Source organism: Anoplophora glabripennis, unplaced genomic scaffold, assembly GCF_000390285.2.
Source record: "Anoplophora glabripennis isolate ALB-LARVAE unplaced genomic scaffold, Agla_2.0 scaffold4, whole genome shotgun sequence".
Classification (NCBI taxonomy): Eukaryota; Metazoa; Arthropoda; class Insecta; order Coleoptera; family Cerambycidae; genus Anoplophora; species Anoplophora glabripennis.
Genome location: NW_019416568.1, coordinates 2,576,060 through 2,600,246, shown reverse-complemented (window position 1 = coordinate 2,600,246; position 24,187 = coordinate 2,576,060). Strand labels below are relative to the sequence as shown.

Below are 24,187 nucleotides of genomic sequence, written 5' to 3'. Positions count from 1 at the left end.
TTAGGCTTGAAATAGCATNAACTTGGTCAATTTCTTGAGCAATTTAACGGGTTAAAACTTACTAAGTCTAATGGAGTAAAACACACATCCATCCAGCACTCGGAATTAAAAAACATTTTTTAATTCATATAAAATATTTTAATTACTCAGGGTTAGCAGGTATCTATGAAAATGTTCATGTTCTAAATCTTCAGCATTGCATTGCCTAATATAAAGTGGCTCTAATAAAAATAATTGATACATTTAAATTTATTCTCAATTTTTACCAGATTTAAAAAATAAATATACAGGGTGTCCCAGAATAACATGGCCTCAAAGTTCGTGAAATTTATTTGAATTTTATAAATAACTCGAATACATATTAATTGATTTTGATTATTTTTGGGGTGTGGACATTTACTTTCAATCTACAAATTTTGGTATTATATAGAGTGTTCTTTAAAACTTACTACTCCTGAAAAATTGATGTATGGTGATAATGTCCGTTCATAACTTTTTCATCTTTCGGGCAACAACGACAACTATTTTTATTCGATCCAAATTCTACAAGAGGCCCAAAAACTTCCAAATGGTATCACCTATCAAATAAACAGATAGGTGTCATTATTGCCCGAAAGAGGAAAAAGTTATGAACGGATATTATCACCAAACATCAATTTTGTACGAGTTGTAGGTTTTAAAAAAGACTGTATAACACCAAAATGTGTAGATTAAAAGCAAAAGTCCACACCCCAAAAATAATCAAAATCAAATAATACGTATTCGAGTTATTTACAAAATTCAAAACATTTTCACGAAATTTGAGCCAAACGAAGCGATTTCGGATGTAGGTGAAATAGCATAAATCTGCCTGCTTTGAGTCCACGAATATGTGGTTTTCCGTTGTACACGTTATTCTGGGACACCCTGTATATGTACTATTAATGATTATAATTTACAAAAATAATTGAATCAGTAATAAGAGGTAAACAACTTAATAATAAAAATATACCCAGTGGCAACTATTCAAATGCAGTGGGTATAACATTGTTTTCTAATTTACATGAAAACGAAACTCTACGTTGGAGACATTAAAACATTTCCATTTCTACAATGTTGCATGGGATATACAGCATATCTAGGAAATAATGAGCCATCTCTCGAATTGGGTTAGGCTTGAAATAGCATCAGAAGTTTATATATTTTTCTCCACCCTGTAGTTATTAGTTCTTGAAGTTTAGAGCCGAAAATTGATTTTTCATTGTAATTTTAGTTTCTCATTAAATTTGGATAATTTTTCGGTGAAAGCTGAAGGTATTATTTGAAGCTATCCCTGCTAATGTATTTCATTTACTGTTGGCTACTTTGGGAGTCCGGAGACAAAGCACCCTCAGCAGTATTGGACCCCAAAAAAAGTTGCACGCCTACTAATTATTATCACCATTTCTAAGACTTTCTTACATTAAGTGAAAAAGGTGTACTTGTACGTTATAGACGCAACGAACTTTTTTGAGAAAAACACGTTTAACGATAAAGATAACATACTATTCTGACTAAATTAATCTTCTTTATGTAGCAAAATAAATGCATAATGTCACTTGGCATTTGATTTATATACTTATTTTGGTGCAGAAATTTTAATTTTTGCTTTCTTGTACAGTAGAATCTCTATAATCTATAATATAATCCGGCACTTCATTACACCGGTACGTCCAGTAATTCGGCGTTATTTTTTCACAAATTCTAAAATAAAAGCACATATAGCTCTACATTGTTTCAATACCTGTATAACTTGGGCTGAAGAAAATGGCGTATCTTCTGAGGAAATCATGGTGCTACGGAATTTGCGACAGGTGTTTAAACAAGGACTGAGTGAGAAGAAGCTAATGTCTATGAAAGATTATTTTACAGAAAAATAAAAACATTAAGCCTAGTCCAGACCTACATACATTTGCTCGCCTACAGTTAAACATTTGTATAAAAACTGTATAAAAGTTGTTTAAAATGTGTTTGCATGCATTTGTTTAAAAACATTTAAACAAATGTTTAAGCAAATGTTTGTTTAGTGTGTTGTAAGCAATTATTGTATCAATGGTAGAGCTAAATTTCGTGGTTCATTATTTATTGTGTTTATAGATATAGGGCTATATAAAATTTGAAATATATTATATATCCACACTGCCTCACTATTCACCAACATGTTTTTTCACTAAAGACATGTTTTTGTCTTTAGTCTGGACTCAATTGCTACCTCGTTTAAACAAATGTTTAAGAAAACAACACACAATACACAACTGTACATAAATGTTTTGTTTGCAGGCAAATGTTTCCAAACATTGGCTTGTGGGCAGTGTATGTAGGTCTGGACTAGGCTTTATACATATATATGCATACACAAATGTAGTATGTATGTATACATATATGTACCAATCTGTTAATAAACAATTAAAAGTAATGTTTTCTAATTTAATACTGTTTACATATTCCATTAATTTGAATTTTCCAGTACTCCGTCACTCTTAGGTTTTTAATCGTGCCGGATTAATGAGATTTTACAATAGTTATTAAGAAATATCGAAATAGTAGCATTATCATTAAATATGTTTATCTCGAAAACAGACCGTTGTGCCGATAGCACCTTCACTGACGGAAAAACACAAAATTCTTAAAAATGTCTATCAAAAAGGAGTAGACCTGCAAATATTTTTTTTTTGCTGACCAAGACTGCCGAAGGTGCTCTGGATCCCCAGATTAGTCATTAATGAATTGAATACATTAGTTGAAACAGCTTCAAATGAAATAACCTTTACCCAAAAATTATTCAAATTTAATTAAACCAAAAGTTATAAAAAAAATCGATTTAAAACTCTCAAATTCTAAATTAAAAAAATTATATAAACATGTGGCGTTATATTTGAAATACCTACCAAAATCCAATAGATTGCTCACCATTTTCTGAACTCCCTGTATAGAACTCGTGGATATCACAGTTTTTAATATTACAATTTAAAATTGAAAATAATTTAGAAATAATTATGTTGGGAATTTGTGAATACAGTAGAACCTCGGTTATCCGACCTCGCTTTATCCGTCCTCCCGATTTACCGACATCGTGGCCAAACGGCGATTCCATGTTAACCGACGTTCATCTGTATTATCCGACGTCCGATGACCTATACCCGATTTCTGCTGTTTTATTTCTTAAAAAAATAATAAAAATAAATGAACCCGGATTATCCGATTTTTTCCATTATCCGAAGTGCCGGTCCATAATAGGTCGGATAATCGAGGTTCTACCGTATATCGATATATTTGATACTACTTCGAAAAGAACAAAATGCCGCTAAAAAAAATGAGATGTGTCTTCTACAACAACTTGAAAAAATAAACGAAGATTACTTATAAATTTATATTACCACCAAATCATTTAAAAACTTAATTCAGGGTATATTCAACGCAATCATTTCTCTTAAATGATATATTTTGTAAAAAGATGCTAAATTTGAATCACTTTTCTAGTCTATTCCGAATCAGCTATACCTACTTTTCCATGCTTGTATCACCACTGGCATATCACAAATGAAAACTATTTTACACTCGATAAATGGCAACAAATATACATTTATACAACAATTACCCATAATACAATTACAATAATCTGCGCAACTGGTCTCTATAAAACAAAATAGTCTAGCGTTAAAAAAATATAAATAACTTTGATATAGTTTAGCTTAACATTAACAACGAAGCACATGCAGCGCACCTGCAATTTTTTCTACATTATACATTATTCATATAGTATATTTAAAACAATTCAAGGATATTCTGTACAAAAATATAGTTTTGCTGGAGGGCTCTGTAGATATAAAAAAAGTTGGGTATCCACGTAAAATCTTTAAATTAAGTACACTAAAATAATTTTCCATAATGTCGATAACAAAATAATATCGATAATTTACATAAAAAAAAAACTAATTTACTTATTCGGCGTTTGGATCGAAGAATAAAGCCGAAACTGCAAAGACTAAGAATACTACTCCACCAATAATAGTAACTGAAAGAAAGGTTTCGTAAGTTTTACACAAAAAAATATACATTCAAAATTACCTGTCCTTACTGATATCTTCTGGGCTATCATTCTACCACCTAATACTGCAACACCAGTGCATATGGAGTGCCCCAAAATGCCTCCTACTATCACCCCATAAACATTCTATAAATGAAAATTCTTTCTTTAATGATAATTTTATCTACAACGCAAATAAAATGTCAATCTCGCATCACCAATTAAAAACACTTGAAATTTCGAGTGCCTTTTTATACAGGGCTATCCATTTTGGGAAAAATGTTCCAGACAAATGTGTAGGAATTTTTACCTGGCTATCTGATGGTGACCTTGGATTTGACCTTCAAGGTCATTTGAAGGTCATGTTAAGTTTTTTAAACGGAAACCTCTATTTTTTATTGCGGATTTGGAAAGAGCAAGAAATTTTACGTTTAACTATGACCTTGACCAATTCCTTGACCATGACCTTGAAGGTCAAATGTGGGTCGAGTTCCAAAAGTCCTGACGTCAGTACTCCCGACCAGAGGTGCTAATGCAGCGAAAGTAACTGTTTTTCGAGTATCCTCAAAAGGCATTAACTTAGAGGACAGAAACACCCGTGTACAGGTGGCTGGCAATATTTAAAAAAAAATCAACCAATTTATGCCAAATTTGGTATACGGGGGTTTTTGAGGTCACTGATCACAAATCTAAAATCAGTTTTTGAAAATTCGTAATCTAAGATGGCAGACAACATTTTTAAAATGAGTTTTGGTACCATCAAGATGGTGCACCTGCTCATTTTCGAGCGATTAAAAGAAACTACCTAGATGTAGTATTTAATAATCGTTGGATAGGTCAGAGAAGAACTATTGAGGGGCCAGTTAGGTCCCCTAATCTGTGTCCACTTGACTTTTTTTTTTGGGGCTACATAAAAAATAAAGTGTACGCTCCTAAACCACGAGATTTAGAAGATCTAAAACAAAAAATAGTCGATGTTTGTGCTGAAAATACACCTGATATGATAAGGAGTGCAACTGAAAATTCTTATGTCCGTCTAGGAATCTGCCAAAATGTTGATAGATAACATTTTGACCACAGGTTGTAAGCCTTGTCTTAACTGGCCGGGCTATCTTCTTGCCTTAACTGACTGGGATCGCTAGCTACCCTACAGTGACTGAAATTTTTTTAAATTTTTGAAAAAATCTTTTTAAAATGACCCTCAAATACTGGTTCAAGGCCAAGAGCTTGATTATGGTCATATTCTTTGTAACATATAAAAAAATAATAGTTAATGTAAATAAATTAACCTGACTTTGACATGATCTTGAAAGTCATTGTTAAAGTCGTAGTCGAAGTCGTACTTGAAGGTTAAATTTCAGCTTTTTCCAAATCCGTAATAAAAAAATAGGGGTTACCAATGATAAAACAACTTTGACCTTGAAAGTCATTGTCAAAGTTATGGTCAAGACCATGTTTGGATGTAAAATTTCCTGCTCTTTCCAAATCCGCAATAAAAAATAGGGGTTCCCATTTAAAAAACTTAACTTGACCTTGAAGGTCAAAGTCAAGGTCAAATCCAAGGTCACCATCAGATAGCCAGGGAAAAATCCTTACAAATTTGTCTGGAACATTTTTTCCCAAAATGCATTGTTCGAAAGTTTTTCTGCCGTACCTGGACTTTTGGATAGCCCTCTATATTAGGTATCAACGAACACAATTTTAGGAAAATACAGTGGAGTTTGGTTGTAACAACACACAAATGACAGTGAAATTTCCTCTTATTAAACAGATAATACAATAAACAAACTGAAAATAAATCTTTATGAATGATGTCATAATAATAATCAAAATCTGCTATATTCAGAATAAACTTAGATTAGCTTAGTAAAATGTAAGTATAAAAGCTAATAAAAAGTGTATAATTTGGGAATTAAATTTTATCATAACAGATGAATTGTACTGTTAAACTATTAAAATTTTGTATACAGGCACATTTTACGGAAAGTAATAAGTAAACTGGATTTGTCGTACAAACAAGGGTCCGTTTATCAAAAGATAAATGATGATGTCTCATACTTTAGCGACCAGACTTGGTTTAGTTAAATCGTAGTTAAATTTACTAAGATAAATCTACCTTAAATGGATCTAATATTAACTTCAATACAATACAACCTAATTAACAGGTATAAACAATATTTACGACATTTATCCGAACCACACAAGGATTTAATAAAACGTTATTAACAAGTATATATACAGATCCATTTAAGAGTCCTCACAGGTATACCTATTTAGAAAAATTTAAATATTTAGAAAAAAAATATTCCTAATTTTTAAATATCTCACTGATCTATGATTAAAAAAAATAGAAGACAAGTAATCACATACATCTAACAGTTATTCTGGATTTCTTTTTGTATTTCAAATATCCTCAGATTAATGGGTTCTTAAAACCTCTGGTCCGTTGTTTTATTTTAATAATTGATTTTTAATACTTTTTTTATTGAATTAAATATTAATTAAATAATTTCATTGAATTATTCAAACTCAAGAACCATGAAAGGTAAACGTTTACTTTTTGTTGTCAAAATAAAGAAAATTGAAGGCTTTATTATTACACCTCATAAAATACAGGACGTTTTGGCTAAAAATAATTTTAAAAAATATTTAATATTCAGCATAACATTTTGAACACCCTGTACAAAATATGTTCGATTATTATTTTCCTATGAAATAGAAAATTCTCTAAAATTTTATGAAAGACTATTATCTCCTGATGCAGTAAGTATAGAAATTTAAATGAACAATTCCTAATGTGTGAAAAATATTTTGGAAAATCGTAACTTGCAACACAATACTTAAAGCCAGGTGAGAAGGTAAGACTATGGTAGGAGAAGGGGCCACACTGTTTCGATAAGAATGTTAGATTGAATTTATTACCTCACGTGCTCCCAAAATAATCGTCGTTAGCTGTGACCTATCACCCCATTCCGCTAAAAAGGTTAGGGTGAACGCTTGCAAAACTATCCTGAACACTTCGTACCACGCTGACTTCTTCTTGGCGCTACTACTGTTACTGCCAGTTTCCACGTCCGGATTGCGTTCTCTATCCCTCTATCAACATAAAACATCCTATAGTTTCACAAACCATTATTAACGATTAAAAAAAGCACTGAAATACCCACCTCTTCATCTCGCTGCCTCAACTCCATCTGGACTTCTTCCAGTTCCTCTTGACCCTCATTAGGAGACATCTGGCAACCTTCCTTTAACATTTTCAAGCCGAAAAGAGCAAACAACGCAGTACTAATATAGTATGTGTACGCCCTTGGTATCACATTTACGAGCCATCCAAATAGCGCTGTAACAATAAAATGGTTAACTCCAACTATTTGATGCATATTCCTTGTTATTAATCTTTTTTCAATTCTATTAAATTTTGAACACAAACTAAGATGAGGCTTGGTAAATAATAAAAATATAAGTTAAAATATTTACTTCCCAATAAATAATAAATATTATATACTAAGTTTACCATTACAGATAAAAGCGAGCAGCAATTATAAGTTTTAAACATGCATGCATTCATAATAAATCTACTATAACCATTTATAACTTATTTTAGAAATTGGCTCCGATATTTAAGCTTAAACACGTCAAGTTTGATTTCAAATATTGTCTGTATTTTACAATATAGGTACTATATATATTTTGATCATCAGATTTATATTAAATTTATTACTTACATGCTTTTAAGATTTATGTAATTTAATTATTGTTATACCTAGAAACAAATAAACATATCCAAAGTATCATTTTTAGCCAGTAAAAAATAAATTAGGAGATTTTTTTAAGTATAAATAATTGTAAAACTATGCTATCTAAAATTTGTATCCACTAATTGTTCGTAAAGTGACGAAAGTAGGCGATATCCTCTTAAACACTTTTATTATCTGTTATTAAATGAATTGATTAGTTAACATTTTCTAATGAGATATTAATCATTATCTCCACCTATATATGATGTCCCAGAAATAAATGCCAATATTTTAACTAAGTATTTAACTCATTAAAGTCATTTTTAACAATTTTTTTTTAAACTCACATTTTTGTGATATTTTGCATCCATTAAAATAATGGTAACGAGCTGCCTATGAATTAAAGATACACTTAAGTTATGTATCCAAATGTTTTATGGAATGTTCACTATCTTAAAATTTATTGCTAGCATAAATATTAAATACTAGCACTAATTAATTCCTATTGTTGAGCTTGTTTTTATTTATCAATAACATTTACGAGACACCCTGTATATTTTTTAATGTTTGAAATTAAAAAAATACCTTTTAAATAGACCTTCCAATTAACAGTACAAAGTTTTTAACAAATTCAGAGTAATATTCAAATGAAACAATTACTTTATTCACCATCAGGTGAAAAAAACAAAGAATCATGGAAATCATAAACTATATCGTTCCAAATAGTTACAAATTTATACATACTGTATTAAATATATCAGTTAATGACTTTCCAGCTGATACTAGATTGATAACAATTCTTTGTGTCTGTATTTTTATTTTAAACTTATTGTCGTTATTACTAAACCAAACCTTTCAAAAACATTGTATTAAGCAATAAGGGTGTAACATGAAAATAAACTTTATTATCTGGGTTATCTTTTCTGAGATTTTTAACACCACACTGATAAAAATTGAATCAACAAACTAAGTTCTTTGACTGTGTGAATGTAATTCACATAAGTAATCCAAAATGTTTTTACCTGATAAAACAGTCATCAGCACCAAAGCCGATATCGCTCCTAAGAACACTGTAAGCCGGGGATGCCTCATAGCCATAATAGCAGCTATGAAAAAGGTTTTGTCTCCAATTTCGGAGACAAGTATGACACTAATACTGGCCACAAAAGCATGGAGGAAACCCACATTTTCCAATTTGGCTGGGAGTCCAGTAGACCCAGGATTTGCCTACAATTAAAAAAAAACTTAAATATGCTTCTACATTGAAAAATGTTACCTTACAACAGTAGGTTTGACTTCTTCGACTTCTTTCGGTTCTACTTCTGCTGCTGTTAGTGTAAAATATGTTAGAAGCACAATGCTGCATTTTAAAACTAAATTTAAAAAGGTACTCCACTTGCTTTTCATTATTGTTGACTATTTTTGTTAATACTTTCACTTACAAATATTATTATACAAAATATTTAATAAACCGGTGATTAATATATCAGCACGTTTTGGTCATTATTAAGTGGTTTTTATATATTTAATCCACAATTAAAATAACACTAATTTAAACAATCAATCTTTAATAATACTATTAATAGCTCATATTGGAAATTGAAGTTTAAGTTTCCTGTACGCAACACTTTTACGATATATTTTGACAGCGAATAGCCAACACTGAAGTTCACATTCGCATGTCAAATTTCAGTGGGAAGTGTTTGAAGTAACGTAGCGTTTATTTATATAAATCCTTAGTACTCTTTCTTATCTTAGTACCCTTGTAGATGATTGGTAGATTAAATCATGAGTGGATAACGTATAGCTCATTCATTATTTTTCCTGCGTGCTCTATTTTGCTACGGATTGTACAATTTAAAAAATTCGATCTGCGCAGAGATGGATTTCTCTTAAAGGTCTCAGTTTATTTAAGATAGGAAGGAATATTGAATATCTCCATCCAAGAAAGGACTTTTACTTGAGTTCTTATCCGACAGCTACGAATTTGGAAACTCAGAATCTCAAAACACACAAAATTACAATGTGGATTTTGATTCAATGTCTAGTTATTAGGCTTGTTTTGTTTCTATAAGCGGACAGACATAGAACAGTTTAGAATAGTTACCCAACTGTATTGTTAGTTTGTCTTGACTTTAGATATGTTATCAACAAATTTGAACCGTCCCAGAACCTTTCTTTGTCGGAACCAAAACACGCCTTAGATCAGTTCAATTAAAGTCTTTCCGAAGTCAGTTAAACATGTATAAAAACGCCTAGCAATAAAATTTAATGAGTTTCATAGGCATCCCTAAAAAAGTTTTCTGCTAAAGGTAAAAACTTATAATAATTTGTAGATATAATGTGTAGAAAATTTCTATTATATGTTCATTTAACCAACAGCATATTTTAATTATTTACGTCCTCAAACAATTTTATTATATTGATGGTAAAATTTCATTTTATTCCGCTTCAAAAGGTCTCCAAAATGCCATGTTGTAATAATATTAGTAAACAAAAAAATCTCTCTTATTTCTCCCTTTCTCAATTGTAATATGAATGATTAATAGAAGGAAGTAAATTAAAATTATCTGAATCACACCAAATTCGGCATTGCTGTACTGCACTGCTAGGCCATTTGTTGACAACTGAACTTATGGCCAGGTCGCCCAGTGCGGCTGTGTTTGTGCCGCGTTTACCCGCGCTCTCATTCTTCAACTGGGCGACCAGACCTGTATATGGGTATGGCTAAATAAATATGGGAACAAGTTTTTCAAATATTTCAATGCCGAGTTACTGCGTCAGCTGCTACCGAACCTGGTACATACTGCCAACTTCTTGGTTCTTCAGTTGAGATCTGAAAGACTTATATAAAATCCTCGACAGGAAAAATAAAAAATTAAAAAAAAGTCTGTCGATGTTTCATCGTATTTTAAAACAGCTTATGTGTAATGAAATGACTGACGTACACGTGCTACAAAAGTCTTAAAAATAGGCAAATGTAATTCTTATTTTGGTGTCTTAATTAATTTCACTAAGATGAATCTAACAATAATGTTCTCAGTACTTAAGATATATCAAATCTACACACACAATCAATTGATTGATTTATCGTGCACGTATTTAGATACCTATTTATTAGTTTAAACTGTATAGGTACTTAAAATCAGATAAGGTTATTTCAGTTTCAATCATGTAATTTTTTCTCAAAATAGAGGGTATTTTATTATTTTTGACTAACATAATTTTTAATTATATCCATAGTACTAACTTCCTTGAATATTATTATCTCCTTTGGTTGATTTCATCTTCCACATTCAGTCCTTCATGGAAAGAACTAAGTACCTGTATGGAGGTCAATTGAAATTGGACCTCCTGGGGGATCATAAAACTCATCACTCCTTATAAGAAAAACTTATTTATAAACGCAATGTCATAATGTCATTATTGTCTAGAACTGGGAAACAGCAAACGAATTTTAGTTTAATCCCATTCAATTAAAATTATATTTTTCTGGAATTTGAAGTCTTGCTTTATTGATAGAAATAAAGAGGTTTTTGGAAAAATCACTTATAATTTCTTATTGTAGCACCCTGCTCCTACTATTTTCTTAATCAGAGCACTTAAATAAGGAAGCTTTAATGAGTTCTTCTGGAAAATACAAAATTATATAGATACCTACTACAAAAATTTTAGATTTACAATTAGAAGCGAAGTGCTTTTTACGTATATAATTAGAATATGAGATGTTTCCTTTTACCAAAATTAAATATAAGGTATAGGTACGTCCATATAAAAAGTTACATTTTGGAAAGTACCTAACATATGCATGACTATAATTATTATGTATTATGTAGGTACCTATTATGCATATACCTATTATTCAATACCCCAAAATGTAAGTAACTGTATAGTTCTCCATATTTTATATAAATAGAAAACTATTATTCTTACTTTCAGTAGCAATGTCAGTAACAAGTCGAATTGACAAAATTATGACTAAAATTGTAAGTAATATACACTCACCGACATAAGTTTAAAGAATAATAATTTTTATCGTCTCATCTTAATCTGATTATTTCTTTATAACTTGTGAATAATATTATCAATTTTTAAGTCCATGTTTTGAGCCTTGTTAAAAGATTTGCAACGTGCAATGTACAGGTGAAAAAATATATTCTAATTTTTTTTCTCAACTTCAAGACGCTCTGACTGCATGATTCTGTGTTAATTTTATTTGTTAACAATGACTCATTCTTTCTTAACATTTAAACTTTTACTCAACAAATGTATCGAATTTTAAGTCGATGAGTGTTTGCATGTACATGTATTTAGTTTCTAATATGAATTTAAAATTGAACATTTTTTTTCCAGATATTGTTATTTTATATTTCAAATACGTTAATAGTCGCCCAAGCGTTTTTTATCAATGGTAGAGACATTCGAAGATTTTTCGGAATTGCTCCCAGCTTCTACGATATTTATAAAAATGAAGCTAGTCAAAATCACCCACATGACGACAATGAGGAAATAAGGTCACAGTACCCCACTCAGTATCAGAAATATGAAAATAACATTAATGAAAAATTGCCTTCTACTTACTACAAGATTCGTCCATCACAAAATGTATTCAAGTACCTCAGAGAATATTCTACAAAGCAGGAAAACACTATCCCTTATACCCATAATGAGGCTAAAAATTATGATGTGCAACATGCCCACTATATTGAAAGGACCAAAAATACTTCAAATGAGAGCAATCCGAAAATCTATCTCCAGCTTCCCTCAACATTGAGTAAATTTCAAATGTCAGCGATCAAAAATAATAAGGAGGCTAATGAAGAATCAGATACAGCTGACGTTGATGGCAAAAACTTAATATCTGGTGTTTTAGTAGCATTACCTAATTTTAATATCAAAGAATTACCTAGTGAACGAAACTATTTGAAAAGCAAAAACAATGATAAATATTTTATTAAAGCGTTGTTTAGTAACACACCACAGCCTGTACACGCTGAAGAAACCAACGAATCAGACAATATTTTCTTCAGATAAAATTAATATACTTAGTTTTTTTGGGCGTATATTGTATTTTTATTGAAAATTTTATATTAAAAATTAATAATCATGAATATTACCAAAAAAAGTGGATAATTAGTTTAAAAAAAAAAAATAAGTAAAAAAGTTTTTATAAATATGTGACCCAAAAATATAATATGATAAATACAGAAAATGTATCATTAAAAATATGAATAAAATTCCTTTCTGTTTTGATTATTTACAAAACATTTTGTTATATTTTTATCACATACAGTTTTGATAACTTGACACGTGTTTACATTTCACTTACCTGTTCCCTTTAACTCAAATTTATATTTATTTAAGCGACAACACCAAATTTTCAAAGCAGCAGAAGTGATTTGAAACTTACACCAATTTTTTACTCTAGAGTTATGCAGTGTAAGTTGTAGTCGATGCTTTGGACACTTCCAATCCCAGCTTTTTTTTTCAGATGACAGACATCAGACAATGACATTTGACATTGCATTTGACATTTAGTATTTCACATTTGACATTCCAAGCTAAATAAGATTGCCGAATCATAGCGAGTGCAGCAGTGCTAAACAATAATTGTGAAAAATAAGCAATTAATTGAAAATTTATAAAAAATGGTTTGTATATATTATATTTAATATAAACTTTAATCATTTTAAATTGCTTTGCCTTAGTTTTACATATTACTTTAATTGAAAACTAAATACAATCACTTTTTCAGAGTTTTGCACTTCCTTCAGTAAAACCAAAACCCAGCTTACCTGAGAGCTTTGACATACATGAAGGGTCTTTAGGTGTGCCGGATTTAATGACAAATGGATTGGCTTCTGCAAGATGCAGCGTAGATGCGTCCCACCCTGTGGCTCTATCCGAATTAAATGTAAGTATAATATTAGTGATGGGAGAATTTTGATGAGACACACCTACTTTATGAATTTAAAATTAAATTTACTCTCACACTGCTGGTGCAATGTTCAGTCTTCTAACAGATTTTATAATGACCAAGACTTTTTGTATCTGAGATTAAAAGACTATATTTCTATATGTATTTTCAGTATAGAAAAAATGTAGATAAAATGAATATGACAGTCCTCCGTAACACTCAAGGACTACACGCACCGTTAAGAATTACTATGGAGTTAAAATCTGCCCAGAAAATTGGCCGTTTACCATTCTTGCAGTCATCTAATGTAATGTATGATGTATTGACTGGTAGAGACTTGGAAATTGGACCAGAAGACATATTTAACACTCCAGAATTTTTGGAAATATCCGGCCAACCTCATGCTATGGTGGAACGGTCTTTAGGTTTATTGTAGATATATTATTAGAAAAAATGTAGTATTATGGTTTTACAAATAAAATTATAATTTAGATTATCATTTTTTATATTTATAAAAACTATCACAAAATAATTTTCATTTTTGGTTTAAAATGAGACAATAATTATTTGTCCGACTCCAGTGGTGGTAATATCTTTTGGATCCACTGAAGAAGACCTTCCATCTCATTTTTCTTCAGTTCGTGCATTGTATTCTGTAAAGGAATAAATTCGCCATTTATTCCAATGTTTGTCAGATCTTTATGAGTTTTCTGGCCCCAAGATATTGGTACTAACGTATCTCTATCACCGTGACACATGTATAGAGGTGTTTCTAATGCTTTGGGTTCGTTAAAAACGGCAGATTTGTTGTTTAGGAATGATGAGAGTGTAAAAACACCTGCTAGTCCAGGGTTAAAACGATAAGCCGTATGTAAAGCTAAAGCTCCTCCCATAGAAAATCCCCCTGAAAATGTTCGTTTTTACTAAGACTTACATTTAATAAGAGAAAAAGCAACAGGGTAAATTTTTATAAAAATAAAGTACCTGCCTATTATTATTCTGTTAAGAGGAACACCAGACTCGACAACTTTATTAATAAACATTTTTATTTCACCACCAATAGACTCTAAAGTTTCCTTGTGTTCTGGGACATCTGGTGTAATATCGTATCTATCAAACCACACATTGCTTAACTAAAAATCAACTTTGTTTAGTTTTAAATTTACTATTATTATTTTTCCCCATTGTTTACTTCTCCTTGTAGTGGAGTATATGGCCGTAATGGGGCTGTTGGAAAATAAAAATTGATGTGAGGCAAGGAAAAGTCTCCCGTAAGAAATTTTATCCAATTCAATATACCTTGGCCAGTGTCTCCTAAAAAGAAAAATTGCATTGCTAGAAATACCTCACAAGGGTATGATTAAAAATAGTGAATAGATATTTTATAATCTCATCCCTAACCTCAATAAAATGACCTACACATATTACATTGCAAGTAGTATATTTACCTGATCCATGTAAGAAAATTACAGAAGCAGAGCTAACCTTATTGCTTTGCTTAACTATACGTAGAGTTCCCAATGACATTTCTTATAAACAAAATTTTTGGTAATTTTATGCTTATCTAACCTGTTAAATTTTGACTTTGAGCACAAAAATAAAAATGCAAGATATAATACACATGTGTGATATGTGTTGCTGTTTATATATTTGCATAGAAGTTAGACAATTTGCAATTACTTGGAGTTGTATTGTTGGTTGCCTACATACAACGATTTCTGAAAATCGTCATTTGTTTTGTTCAAATTTGTATTCAACAAAAATTAAGAAAGGATATTTTAGAATTGCATTTTACCATAACCTTGAATCCCACAAAAAAAACTATCGTATCAATTTTTGCTTATACTTTAAGTCTATTCAAAAATTCCATAGGTATACTTACTATTTTACTATTTGTAAATTTTCTCTAGCTTTTCAAATATGACGCCTTGTATATACAATCATACAAATTTTAAATAATTTAGATAAAATAAATATGACCATAACACTCAAGGACTACACGCAGGGTTAAGAATTGCTATGGAGCTAGAATCTACCCAAAAAATTGTCATCTAATGTAATGCATGATGTATTGACTGATACTAGAGACTTGGAAATTGGACCAAGGTATATTTAACATTCCAGAATTTTTGGAAGTATCCGGCCAACCTTATGCTATGCTGGAACGTTCTGTAGGTTTATTGTAGATAATTATATTATTATTAATGGAAATTTTGTATTATTATGGTTTTATGAATAAAATTATAATTCAATTATCATATTTTATATTTACGAGTATAAGAACTATCACAAAATAATTTTCATTTTTGGTTTAAAATGGGAGCCAATAATTATTTGTCCGACTCCAGTGGTGGTAATATCTTTTGGATCCACTGAAGAAGACCTTCGATCTCATTTTTATTTAGTTCGTGCATTGTATTCTCTATTGGAATAAATTTGCCACTTATTCCAATTTTCGTTAGTTCTTTATAAGTTTTTTGGCCCCAAGATATAGGTACTAATGTATCTCTATCGCCATGACACATGTATAGAGGTGTTTCTAATGCTTTAGGTTCATTAAAAACTGCAGATTTATTGTTTAGGAATGATGAGAGTGTAAAAACACCTGCTAGTCCAGGGTTAAAACGATAAGCCGTATGTAAAGCTAAAGCTCCTCCCATAGAAAATCCCCCTGAAAATGTTCGTTTTTACTAAGACTTACATTTAATAAGACAAAAAGGCAACAGAGCAATTTTTATGAAACTAAAGTACCTGCCTATTATTATTCTGTTAAGAGGTACACCAGACTCGACAACTTTATTAATAAATATTTTCATTTCACCACCAATAGACTCAAAAGTTTCCTTGTGTTCTGGAACATCTGGTGTAATATCGTATCTATCAAACCACACATTGCTTAACTAAAAATCAGTATTGTTTAGTTTTAAGTTTACTACTATTATTTTTCCCCTTTGTTTACTTTTCCTTGTAGTGGAGTATATGGCCGTAATGGGGCTGTTGGAAAATAAAAATTGATGTGAGGCAAGGAAAAGTCTCCCATAAGATGTTTTATCCAATGTAATATATAACGTCCAGTTAATCCTAAAAAGAATTGCAATTGCAAATTGTATATCATTGTACATATTAGACTACTAAAAAATTTGTTTCCAATTTTTATAGAAATACCTCTCAAGGATATGATCCCTAACCTCAATAAAATGACTTACACATATTAAATTACAAATATATAATATATTTTATTTACCTGATCCATGTAAGAAAATTACAGAAGCAGAGCTAACCTTATTGCTTTGCTTAACTATGCTTAGAGCTGCTAATGACATTTCTTATAAACAAAATTCGAAATTATATGCTTATCTAACCTGTTAAATTTTGAAAAAAAAAATAAAAATGCAAGATATAATACATAATGTACACGATTACACGAATATTATGTACACACATATTACATAGATTAGGTAGACATTACATATTAATTTATGTGTGATGTGTGTTTATTATTTGTAATATTTACACTATTTGCATAGAAGTTCAGACAATTTGCAATTATTTGGTATTGTATTGCTGGTTGTCTATATACAACGATTTCTGAAATTCGTTAATCACTGTTAATTCGTATTCATCAAAAATTAAGTAAATGTATTTAGAATTGCATTTTACGATACCAATTATTTATAAATTTTCTCTAGCTTTCCAAATGCGACACCTTGTATTTATAATCATCTCACTTTATACATTTTTTAAACTTTCTTTAGCTTTGGTAAGATATTATTAATTCGTTAATTTTGAGGGTATGCATTTCTCCTTTCTATCGTTGAGTGAAGAAGTAGTTAATATTTCCTCACTCAACGTTTCTAAGTATAATAATTTTTGAAACAGAGATTATTACCTGAAATTGTGTTTGTAATTATCCGTTACTAATGCTCTGCTATTAATCTTTTTCTCTATTTGTTGTAAAGTGTAAACTATAAATTGATGCAGTAGGTATTTATAAAATAGGAACATGATTTTGTGAAAATAATAAAAGAGTTTGTTTTATCAAAATACAAAATTTATTAAATTTTCTTTATAAAAATCCTAACTACAGACTACCTGCTGGAAATAAATAAAAATAAATAAATTAATAAATAAAAGCAATTGACTATCTACAGTTATTGTACATGTCTAAGTATATCACAAATGAATCAATTTCCACACAAACTGTCAGAAGGAAAATACTCCTTTATCAACGACACAAACCGATCCAGAGGACACAGAGTATCACAGCCAGGCATTTTGAGCACTTCCGGCCCGTAGCCATCATAATTTTCATAAACAATTTTAATTTTATACTGATTACTAATCTTATGGAGTTCGATGACGGCGTATGCTCCGTAATTTGGAACATGAGGTTTGAAAACACCCAGAGATATAAGGAGTTCGGCCACGTTGTTCTCATGAGCTGAGTACAAGTGAATCTTTCTTCCCAGGCGGTTGCCATCAACAATCTTTCTCTTGGCGTCTTCTACTATTTTCTTGAGCAAATATCCAGCTGCCATTCTTCTCATATCCGTAGTGGCCATGGAGACGTAGTATTCCTTGATGGCCAAATTTACGATGGTATCTGGCCATACTGCATTCGTCCAGGCTGGAAGAATAAACCCGTATTCACTTTCCGTAGAAAGTCCGAAGTATAGCTGGTACACATCAAGGAAACTAGTGACGTTTAGACCACTGTTCCTCGAGATGTAGTCGAATTGCTTCTTAAATTTTTTGAATGTGGCCTGCATCTTCGGTGAAGAGCTGTATTTTTCGTAAATTTGCGTGTAACGTGGACATTGTACGCCGATCAGAAGCTACAAGTAGAAAATAATATCTATTAGAATTTCATTATGTACAGTACAATTAGTGTGTAATATTTTACCAGCGGAATATACGATAAAAATAAGTGAAAAAAATTTCGGACTGGGAAAAAATATTAAAATTTGAGTGGATTTAAATAATTAATGTAAAATAGTACAAAAATAGATACTAAATTCGATCCAATAAGGTTTTAAACTGGGGAAATTATGACTTCATTTTACTGTAACTCTTTTGTATTTGGACTATTTTATCAGAATAATGCAGTTTTTCAAAAATTTGAATAGAGACTTTATTTCGAAAAAGGGAAGTTTACTACGGTCGAATTTAGTTACTCTGGATAGTAATGGATGGGCCCATAGGATTTACAAGCTTGTGGTTACGTTTGGGAAAACCTGTAAGCGTCGATTCTACTATTTTCTCTGTTACACCATGTTAAAAACAATTATTTTTGAAAATCTATCAAAATGTTGTACCTTTTCATTACAAAACTCAAATAAAATTGTCTATAAAAATGTTGGATCAATATTTATCCTTCCAGTTTTATACTATGATTAAAATAAATTTCCAAATAGTAATGTTCATATTCAAATTTCATTGATTCACCTTAGTAGATTCTTGTATTTCGATTGAAATCGCATGTGCTTTTAACTTACTTTGTCTTGTGATCGCGGGACATAGTTGTATGGGACAGGTTGCCAGTAAATGTTGGGTTGCAACATATCTTCCTTTCTTGGCGGAAAGAGCCCAGCCAAAACTAGTTGTAGGGACATCTTAGTTCTGTTATAATCTGTGCTTAGTGCTTCTACTACTTGAGGGTAATAATATTCGCCCAAGAAGTTGTTGTATCTCTTCCGGAGAGCAGTACCAATAGAAAATTCCCTCTTTTTTCCGGCCTAAAAAAAAAACAGAATTAAAAATTTTATTGTCGACTGAAATGTACCTTTAGGTTAAATGAAACACTAATTTTTCTTTTCTTATATAAAAATGTTAGATATTATCTATTTGACAAAAATAGAAAGTTTTGCTCAAAAGATAAAATAAATAAATAAAAAGATGTATAATAAAATTATGTGGTTAATCTTAAACCGAATATGAAGAATAAGGATAAAGAATCCTTTTTAATATTCATTAATAACTCAACGTCGATTATTTTAATAGGTTTATGAATAGAATTTAGAGTATATACTTGTTAAGATTTGATTATCGAACAAGATATAATTATACTAAGCAAATACTTGTATATTTCATACATTTAATTACAATATAATTGCTTGATTTAATTTAATTCAATAACTAGCCTTAACCAGCTTTCGAGATATTGACTGTACAGCTGTGGACTATAAAAAGTGTCCAACGTAAACTGTTTATTGTCTTTTATAAAACATTGTTTTATCAGTGTCGTTCTCCAAACCTCTTTCTACTTGTACTTACATTTGTTAGTTGTCCAAGGCCATAGGGAAAATATGTTTCATTCAAGTAAGGATCATTAGGATAAAGCTCGGCTTGGCTATCAGCAGTTCTATTACCATGCCTAAAGAGCTAAAAAAACCGGAATCTATTAGAATTTGTTGCTTATAATATGATCATATATTCCAGAAGATTTTTAATAAAAATTGTGTGGAATAATGAAATGAATAAAAGATAGAATTTCTAAATCGCCAAAATAAGAAAAAAATCTGCTTTTCGATTTTGTTTTTTTTCCCGTTTGTTTATTATGTTATAATGGAAAGTTCTCATTAATAATTTAAAAAAATGCAAAAAAGTATTAGATATGTATTTCAAAGTAATAAAACACTCACTTACCACATTCAACAGCACCAAAGTATTCTGATTATCCTCTGGATCAGATGGAAAGACTATACTGTCGTCCTCATCTGAAAAGTAATCGTTTTCAGCACTATCATACAAATGATTTTCGACGTAATCCTTACTAGAGAATTCACACCGTACAACAACCAGTAGCGCACTAAGATGCATCAAGTAACTGACAAGAGACTTCATTTTTACTGTTTAGCACAGAAGTGGTCTAGTTGAAATGATGCTAATGTACAATTAAATCCCCATTTATATATTAATTTTCGTTTACGCAAGTGGTTTTAACGAAACATGGAGGAATTAGGATTTTCTGCTATAATAAAACCATAAATGATTTTTAGATTATCTAAAAGTTACGTGATTGGTTTGCGGTTTCCATAGTAAATATACGAGTAGGTATAGTAAAACTGGATCACACGCTTTCAAGAATTGATGAATTAAAATTGCTAGTGAGTCAGTATATAGTCTGTGGTTTTTCTTTCGTCGAGATTTGCAAAGTGGCCGACCTTCCTTAAATTTAGTAACAAATGAGAAATTTTATAATGTGTACTGGTATAATATATTTCAAGAGTATTGTGAATTAATTTCCATTTCAGCGAAAATTCTACGTAATTCTTTTACTCGAAACAATCTACGTATATTATTTTAATTCTAATTTCTCTGGTAACAGTGAAATTACCTTGAAAGTTATGAAAAATTCTAATACCTAATTAATTTCAGATATGGATTGTGTCACATAGTCAAAAGCCATTTTTAACAAAGTATTCTTTCAAATTTTAAAATATAGTACACATTTTTTTAAAAAAACTGTACATTAGAAATTATCTAAAAAAAATTTTCCATCAAAAATATTTGTTTTTAATTATCTAGTTTAGTTTTTATTATGGAAGTGTGTTTTTTATGGTAAGAGTTACTAGCGAACAAATATTTTCCAAATAGATTTTTTCAACAGTTGTTGTAAACAGAGGCTGGTGCAGTCAGCGGTATCAAAAATATTTTCATGGTATCAATGTGGCAAGTATTAAAAAGTGTATTCTACTTATTCTTTGATTTATTTTCTCTTCAAATATCCTTTCCAAGTTTGTATACACTTTCTATGTATTGGTATACTTTTAGAAGATAAAGAGTAAGTTGAATCTTTTGGGATTTGAAATACTGTGCTATATTTTCTGATAAACCTAAAAATCAAAAAGACCGAATTTAAAAGTGTTGGCATGTGTTTTCTATTCCTTTTGAAATAAAAGACAATCCTTTTCAAAAACTGTAGTTCTTTCTCTGTATACTTATTTTCATAATTTGCGGCTTGACGAAAAATTAAAAAATTAATCAGTTAACCTTTGTGTCCAGCTTTAAGAATGAAAATAGATTCATTTTCGAAATATAAAAAAATATTAATATGAAGATATATAGTGTATATAGATATATAGTATTTTGAATTTTATTATGTACCTATTTTCTTTTTTACAATGTGAGTTTTTGATTAAATAAAAATAATTTCATAATAACAACCCTCGACTGATTCACTCGGTACAAAGTTTGATTTAATTAAATACTTAAATAAACAGAAAAATATTAACATTACGCCATAAATAAATAACTAGGGGCAATATTGCAGTTTATTGCTATATTTCCCACATTTAATTAGATACCTAATTAATCAATTATTTTACATTATCCCTGAAACATAGAAATTAAAATATTTGTTCATTAGTCAGAAATTAGTCAGCTTTATCAGTATATGGACAAATATTGGAAAACAATATTCTTTATATTTCATATTTTGATTGCTCTATTTTGTGTAGTACTTTATATTTTTATATTTAATGTATTTTTCTGTTTTACATTATCTTATAATTGGGATTTTGTCCCATTGGATATTGTAATTTCTAAATTAATATATGTATTATTACTTATATACAGAGTTATTCGTAAGTGAAAAATACAGACCAAGTGCATATAGAGGGCTCTAAAATATGGTGTTATAGAGCAACTTACCTCTATACTAAGCTGGTCCACATAAATCTAAAACTTTTTGTCCGATTTAATAAGATTTGGCATATTGGCAACTCTATAAAACCAATGGTACTAGTAACATAAAATTCCTTAGAGGAATGACTTGTATTCACATCTGATTTTTCTCATTTTGTTTATCTCGGTAGGTTCGCATCTAATTCAATGATCTTCAAATAAGGACAGTTTTTTAAATGATTACTTGTAATTAAAAATGGTGATTATTTTCAACATGTATTTTTATTGTAGATATATTTTATAGGACAAGAAACAAATCTGTTAGATTTGATTAAGCCAACACGAATATACTTTTCAGAGAATATAACCTGTTTCGTTCAATGGGGTATCATAATTTTTGAAAAAAGTAAAAGTAGTGCCACTGATTTGAACTGAAATTTAGATTCTTTACGTTGAATAACCTTTTATTCAGATATTGTTACTGCAAAAGGGTCATTTGTTCAGAAAATATTTAGAGGAATAACGTTATTTTTTAAAACTTTAACAAACTGTATTATATTATAATAGGTACATACAGAAGGCATTATTAAATTTAGATGAGAAAAAGTCTCTTTAATCTTAGATATGTTCTCCAAATGTCTTTCTTGTGGAGCACTCTGAATAAGATCTGATGAGCAGAGATTAAAATGTAAAACGAAAAGCTTTTACTCTATTAAAAGATATATCTATATCTTCATTAATATACGGAACTTACATAAGTAAATATGAATATCTCATCAGTAATTTGGAATTTTGTTTTTCAAATTACGTTAGTAATCAGTGGGTAGATACCTAGTAATTTGGAAAGTCGTTAATCCAAATCAAATTTGTGTTTAGAGAAATACATATCGTTCTTGTGAATGAATGATGTTAATTTGAGCATTTGTTATAATTATTGTTGTCAGTTGCCTTCAATTAAAACAGTGTTTTCTGAAATAAGATCCATATGTACTTTATTATAAAAAAACTTATATGGGAAAAATCACTCTATAATTTCTACGTTTTGTTTTTGCCAAAATTTTCTTTTGTTTCACAATGAATCCCTGTATATTCTAAATGCCGACGTATATATTTTCCCTCTATGATGGCTGACGTTTCGTAGTTCGGAAATTTGAGCCCACCTCATTTCACCACTCCATTACTTTCAGATATTAAAGAACAACAGCTATTACTACTAAAGACAACGTTATGAAGGACGATTACTATGTCATCGAAAATTTTGCATCAAATTACAAGAAAGTTTTGTGCTCCAGTGGAACTGGCATCGACATTAATTGTTGCGTCGTCATTTCCGTTCCGTTCACTCTAATAAAAGTACCTTCCAGTTTTCCCATAATAATTATTGTCCATTGTGTAACCAGGAGCAATTTTAAACCGCATCGCAGCAGGCAATGTCAACGAAATAAGAATCATGGGGAAGTCTCTGTAAGAAAAAAATAAGTGACGGTAACACAGTCAATTGGTGATTAATCAGTTCATTGAATTAGAGTATTATCGCAAATGATCCGGATAAATGTTGTGAGGTGTAACAGGAAGTTCAATTTTGGACTGTCGAAAAAATAAAGAGAATGTTTAGCATTAGTAGCGTACCAATGTTTTGTAAAAAAAATATTTCTATGATGACGTGTGAACATCTTTTATCGCAAAGGATTCCACTTAAATGTATTAAGTCAGTGACATGCAACCATTTCTTCTTAAAAAGTGATTTGATTTCCGACAGAAATTGCATTTTTTATGAAAATTTATTTGAATTACTATTTTTAACATATTTCAGTAAATATCTAACTATTGAAGGAGATTCAAATATCAACTTGCTATTAT

General features: G+C 30.2%; 5 protein-coding genes across 6 annotated transcripts; 1 reads left to right on the top strand and 4 right to left on the bottom strand.

The window, feature by feature from the left end:
• Window positions 1-3,882: 3,882 nt before the first annotated feature.
• Window positions 3,883-9,433, bottom strand: LOC108917465 (transmembrane protein 165). The gene is made up of 6 exons (XM_018724081.1): window positions 9,067-9,433; window positions 8,808-9,012; window positions 7,213-7,388; window positions 6,968-7,141; window positions 4,087-4,192; window positions 3,883-4,033 (listed from the first exon to the last, which is right to left on the bottom strand). The coding sequence occupies exons 1-6, from the start codon at window positions 9,190-9,192 to the stop codon at window positions 3,960-3,962; spliced, it is 861 nt and encodes a 286-aa protein (XP_018579597.1). The 5' UTR covers window positions 9,193-9,433; the 3' UTR covers window positions 3,883-3,959.
• A 3,899-nt stretch (window positions 9,434-13,332) lies between these two features.
• LOC108917469 (proteasome maturation protein) lies at window positions 13,333-14,195 on the top strand. Its single transcript, XM_018724086.1, has 3 exons — window positions 13,333-13,436; window positions 13,541-13,699; window positions 13,875-14,195. The coding sequence occupies exons 1-3, from the start codon at window positions 13,434-13,436 to the stop codon at window positions 14,136-14,138; spliced, it is 426 nt and encodes a 141-aa protein (XP_018579602.1). The 5' UTR covers window positions 13,333-13,433; the 3' UTR covers window positions 14,139-14,195.
• Window positions 14,190-15,300, bottom strand: LOC108917467 (lysophospholipase-like protein 1). The gene is made up of 4 exons (XM_018724084.1): window positions 15,151-15,300; window positions 14,895-15,016; window positions 14,691-14,835; window positions 14,190-14,606 (listed from the first exon to the last, which is right to left on the bottom strand). Exons 1-4 carry the CDS (start codon window positions 15,227-15,229, stop codon window positions 14,266-14,268), a joined length of 687 nt encoding a protein of 228 aa, XP_018579600.1. The 5' UTR covers window positions 15,230-15,300; the 3' UTR covers window positions 14,190-14,265.
• A 649-nt stretch (window positions 15,301-15,949) lies between these two features.
• Window positions 15,950-17,178, bottom strand: LOC108917468 (lysophospholipase-like protein 1). The gene is made up of 4 exons (XM_018724085.1): window positions 16,947-17,178; window positions 16,662-16,783; window positions 16,458-16,602; window positions 15,950-16,373 (listed from the first exon to the last, which is right to left on the bottom strand). The coding sequence occupies exons 1-4, from the start codon at window positions 17,023-17,025 to the stop codon at window positions 16,033-16,035; spliced, it is 687 nt and encodes a 228-aa protein (XP_018579601.1). The 5' UTR covers window positions 17,026-17,178; the 3' UTR covers window positions 15,950-16,032.
• A 594-nt stretch (window positions 17,179-17,772) lies between these two features.
• Window positions 17,773-20,566, bottom strand: LOC108917466 (venom acid phosphatase Acph-1-like). Of its 2 annotated transcripts, XM_018724083.1 has the most exons (5): window positions 20,476-20,566; window positions 20,348-20,418; window positions 19,976-20,083; window positions 19,198-19,437; window positions 17,773-18,537 (listed from the first exon to the last, which is right to left on the bottom strand). In XM_018724083.1, the coding sequence occupies exons 1-5, from the start codon at window positions 20,543-20,545 to the stop codon at window positions 17,887-17,889; spliced, it is 1,140 nt and encodes a 379-aa protein (XP_018579599.1). In that variant the 5' UTR covers window positions 20,546-20,566; the 3' UTR covers window positions 17,773-17,886. The 2 variants fall into 2 exon arrangements, with proteins under 2 accessions (XP_018579599.1, XP_018579598.1); XM_018724082.1 differs by having other exon boundaries at window positions 20,348-20,562.
• Window positions 20,567-24,187: the final 3,621 nt, after the last annotated feature.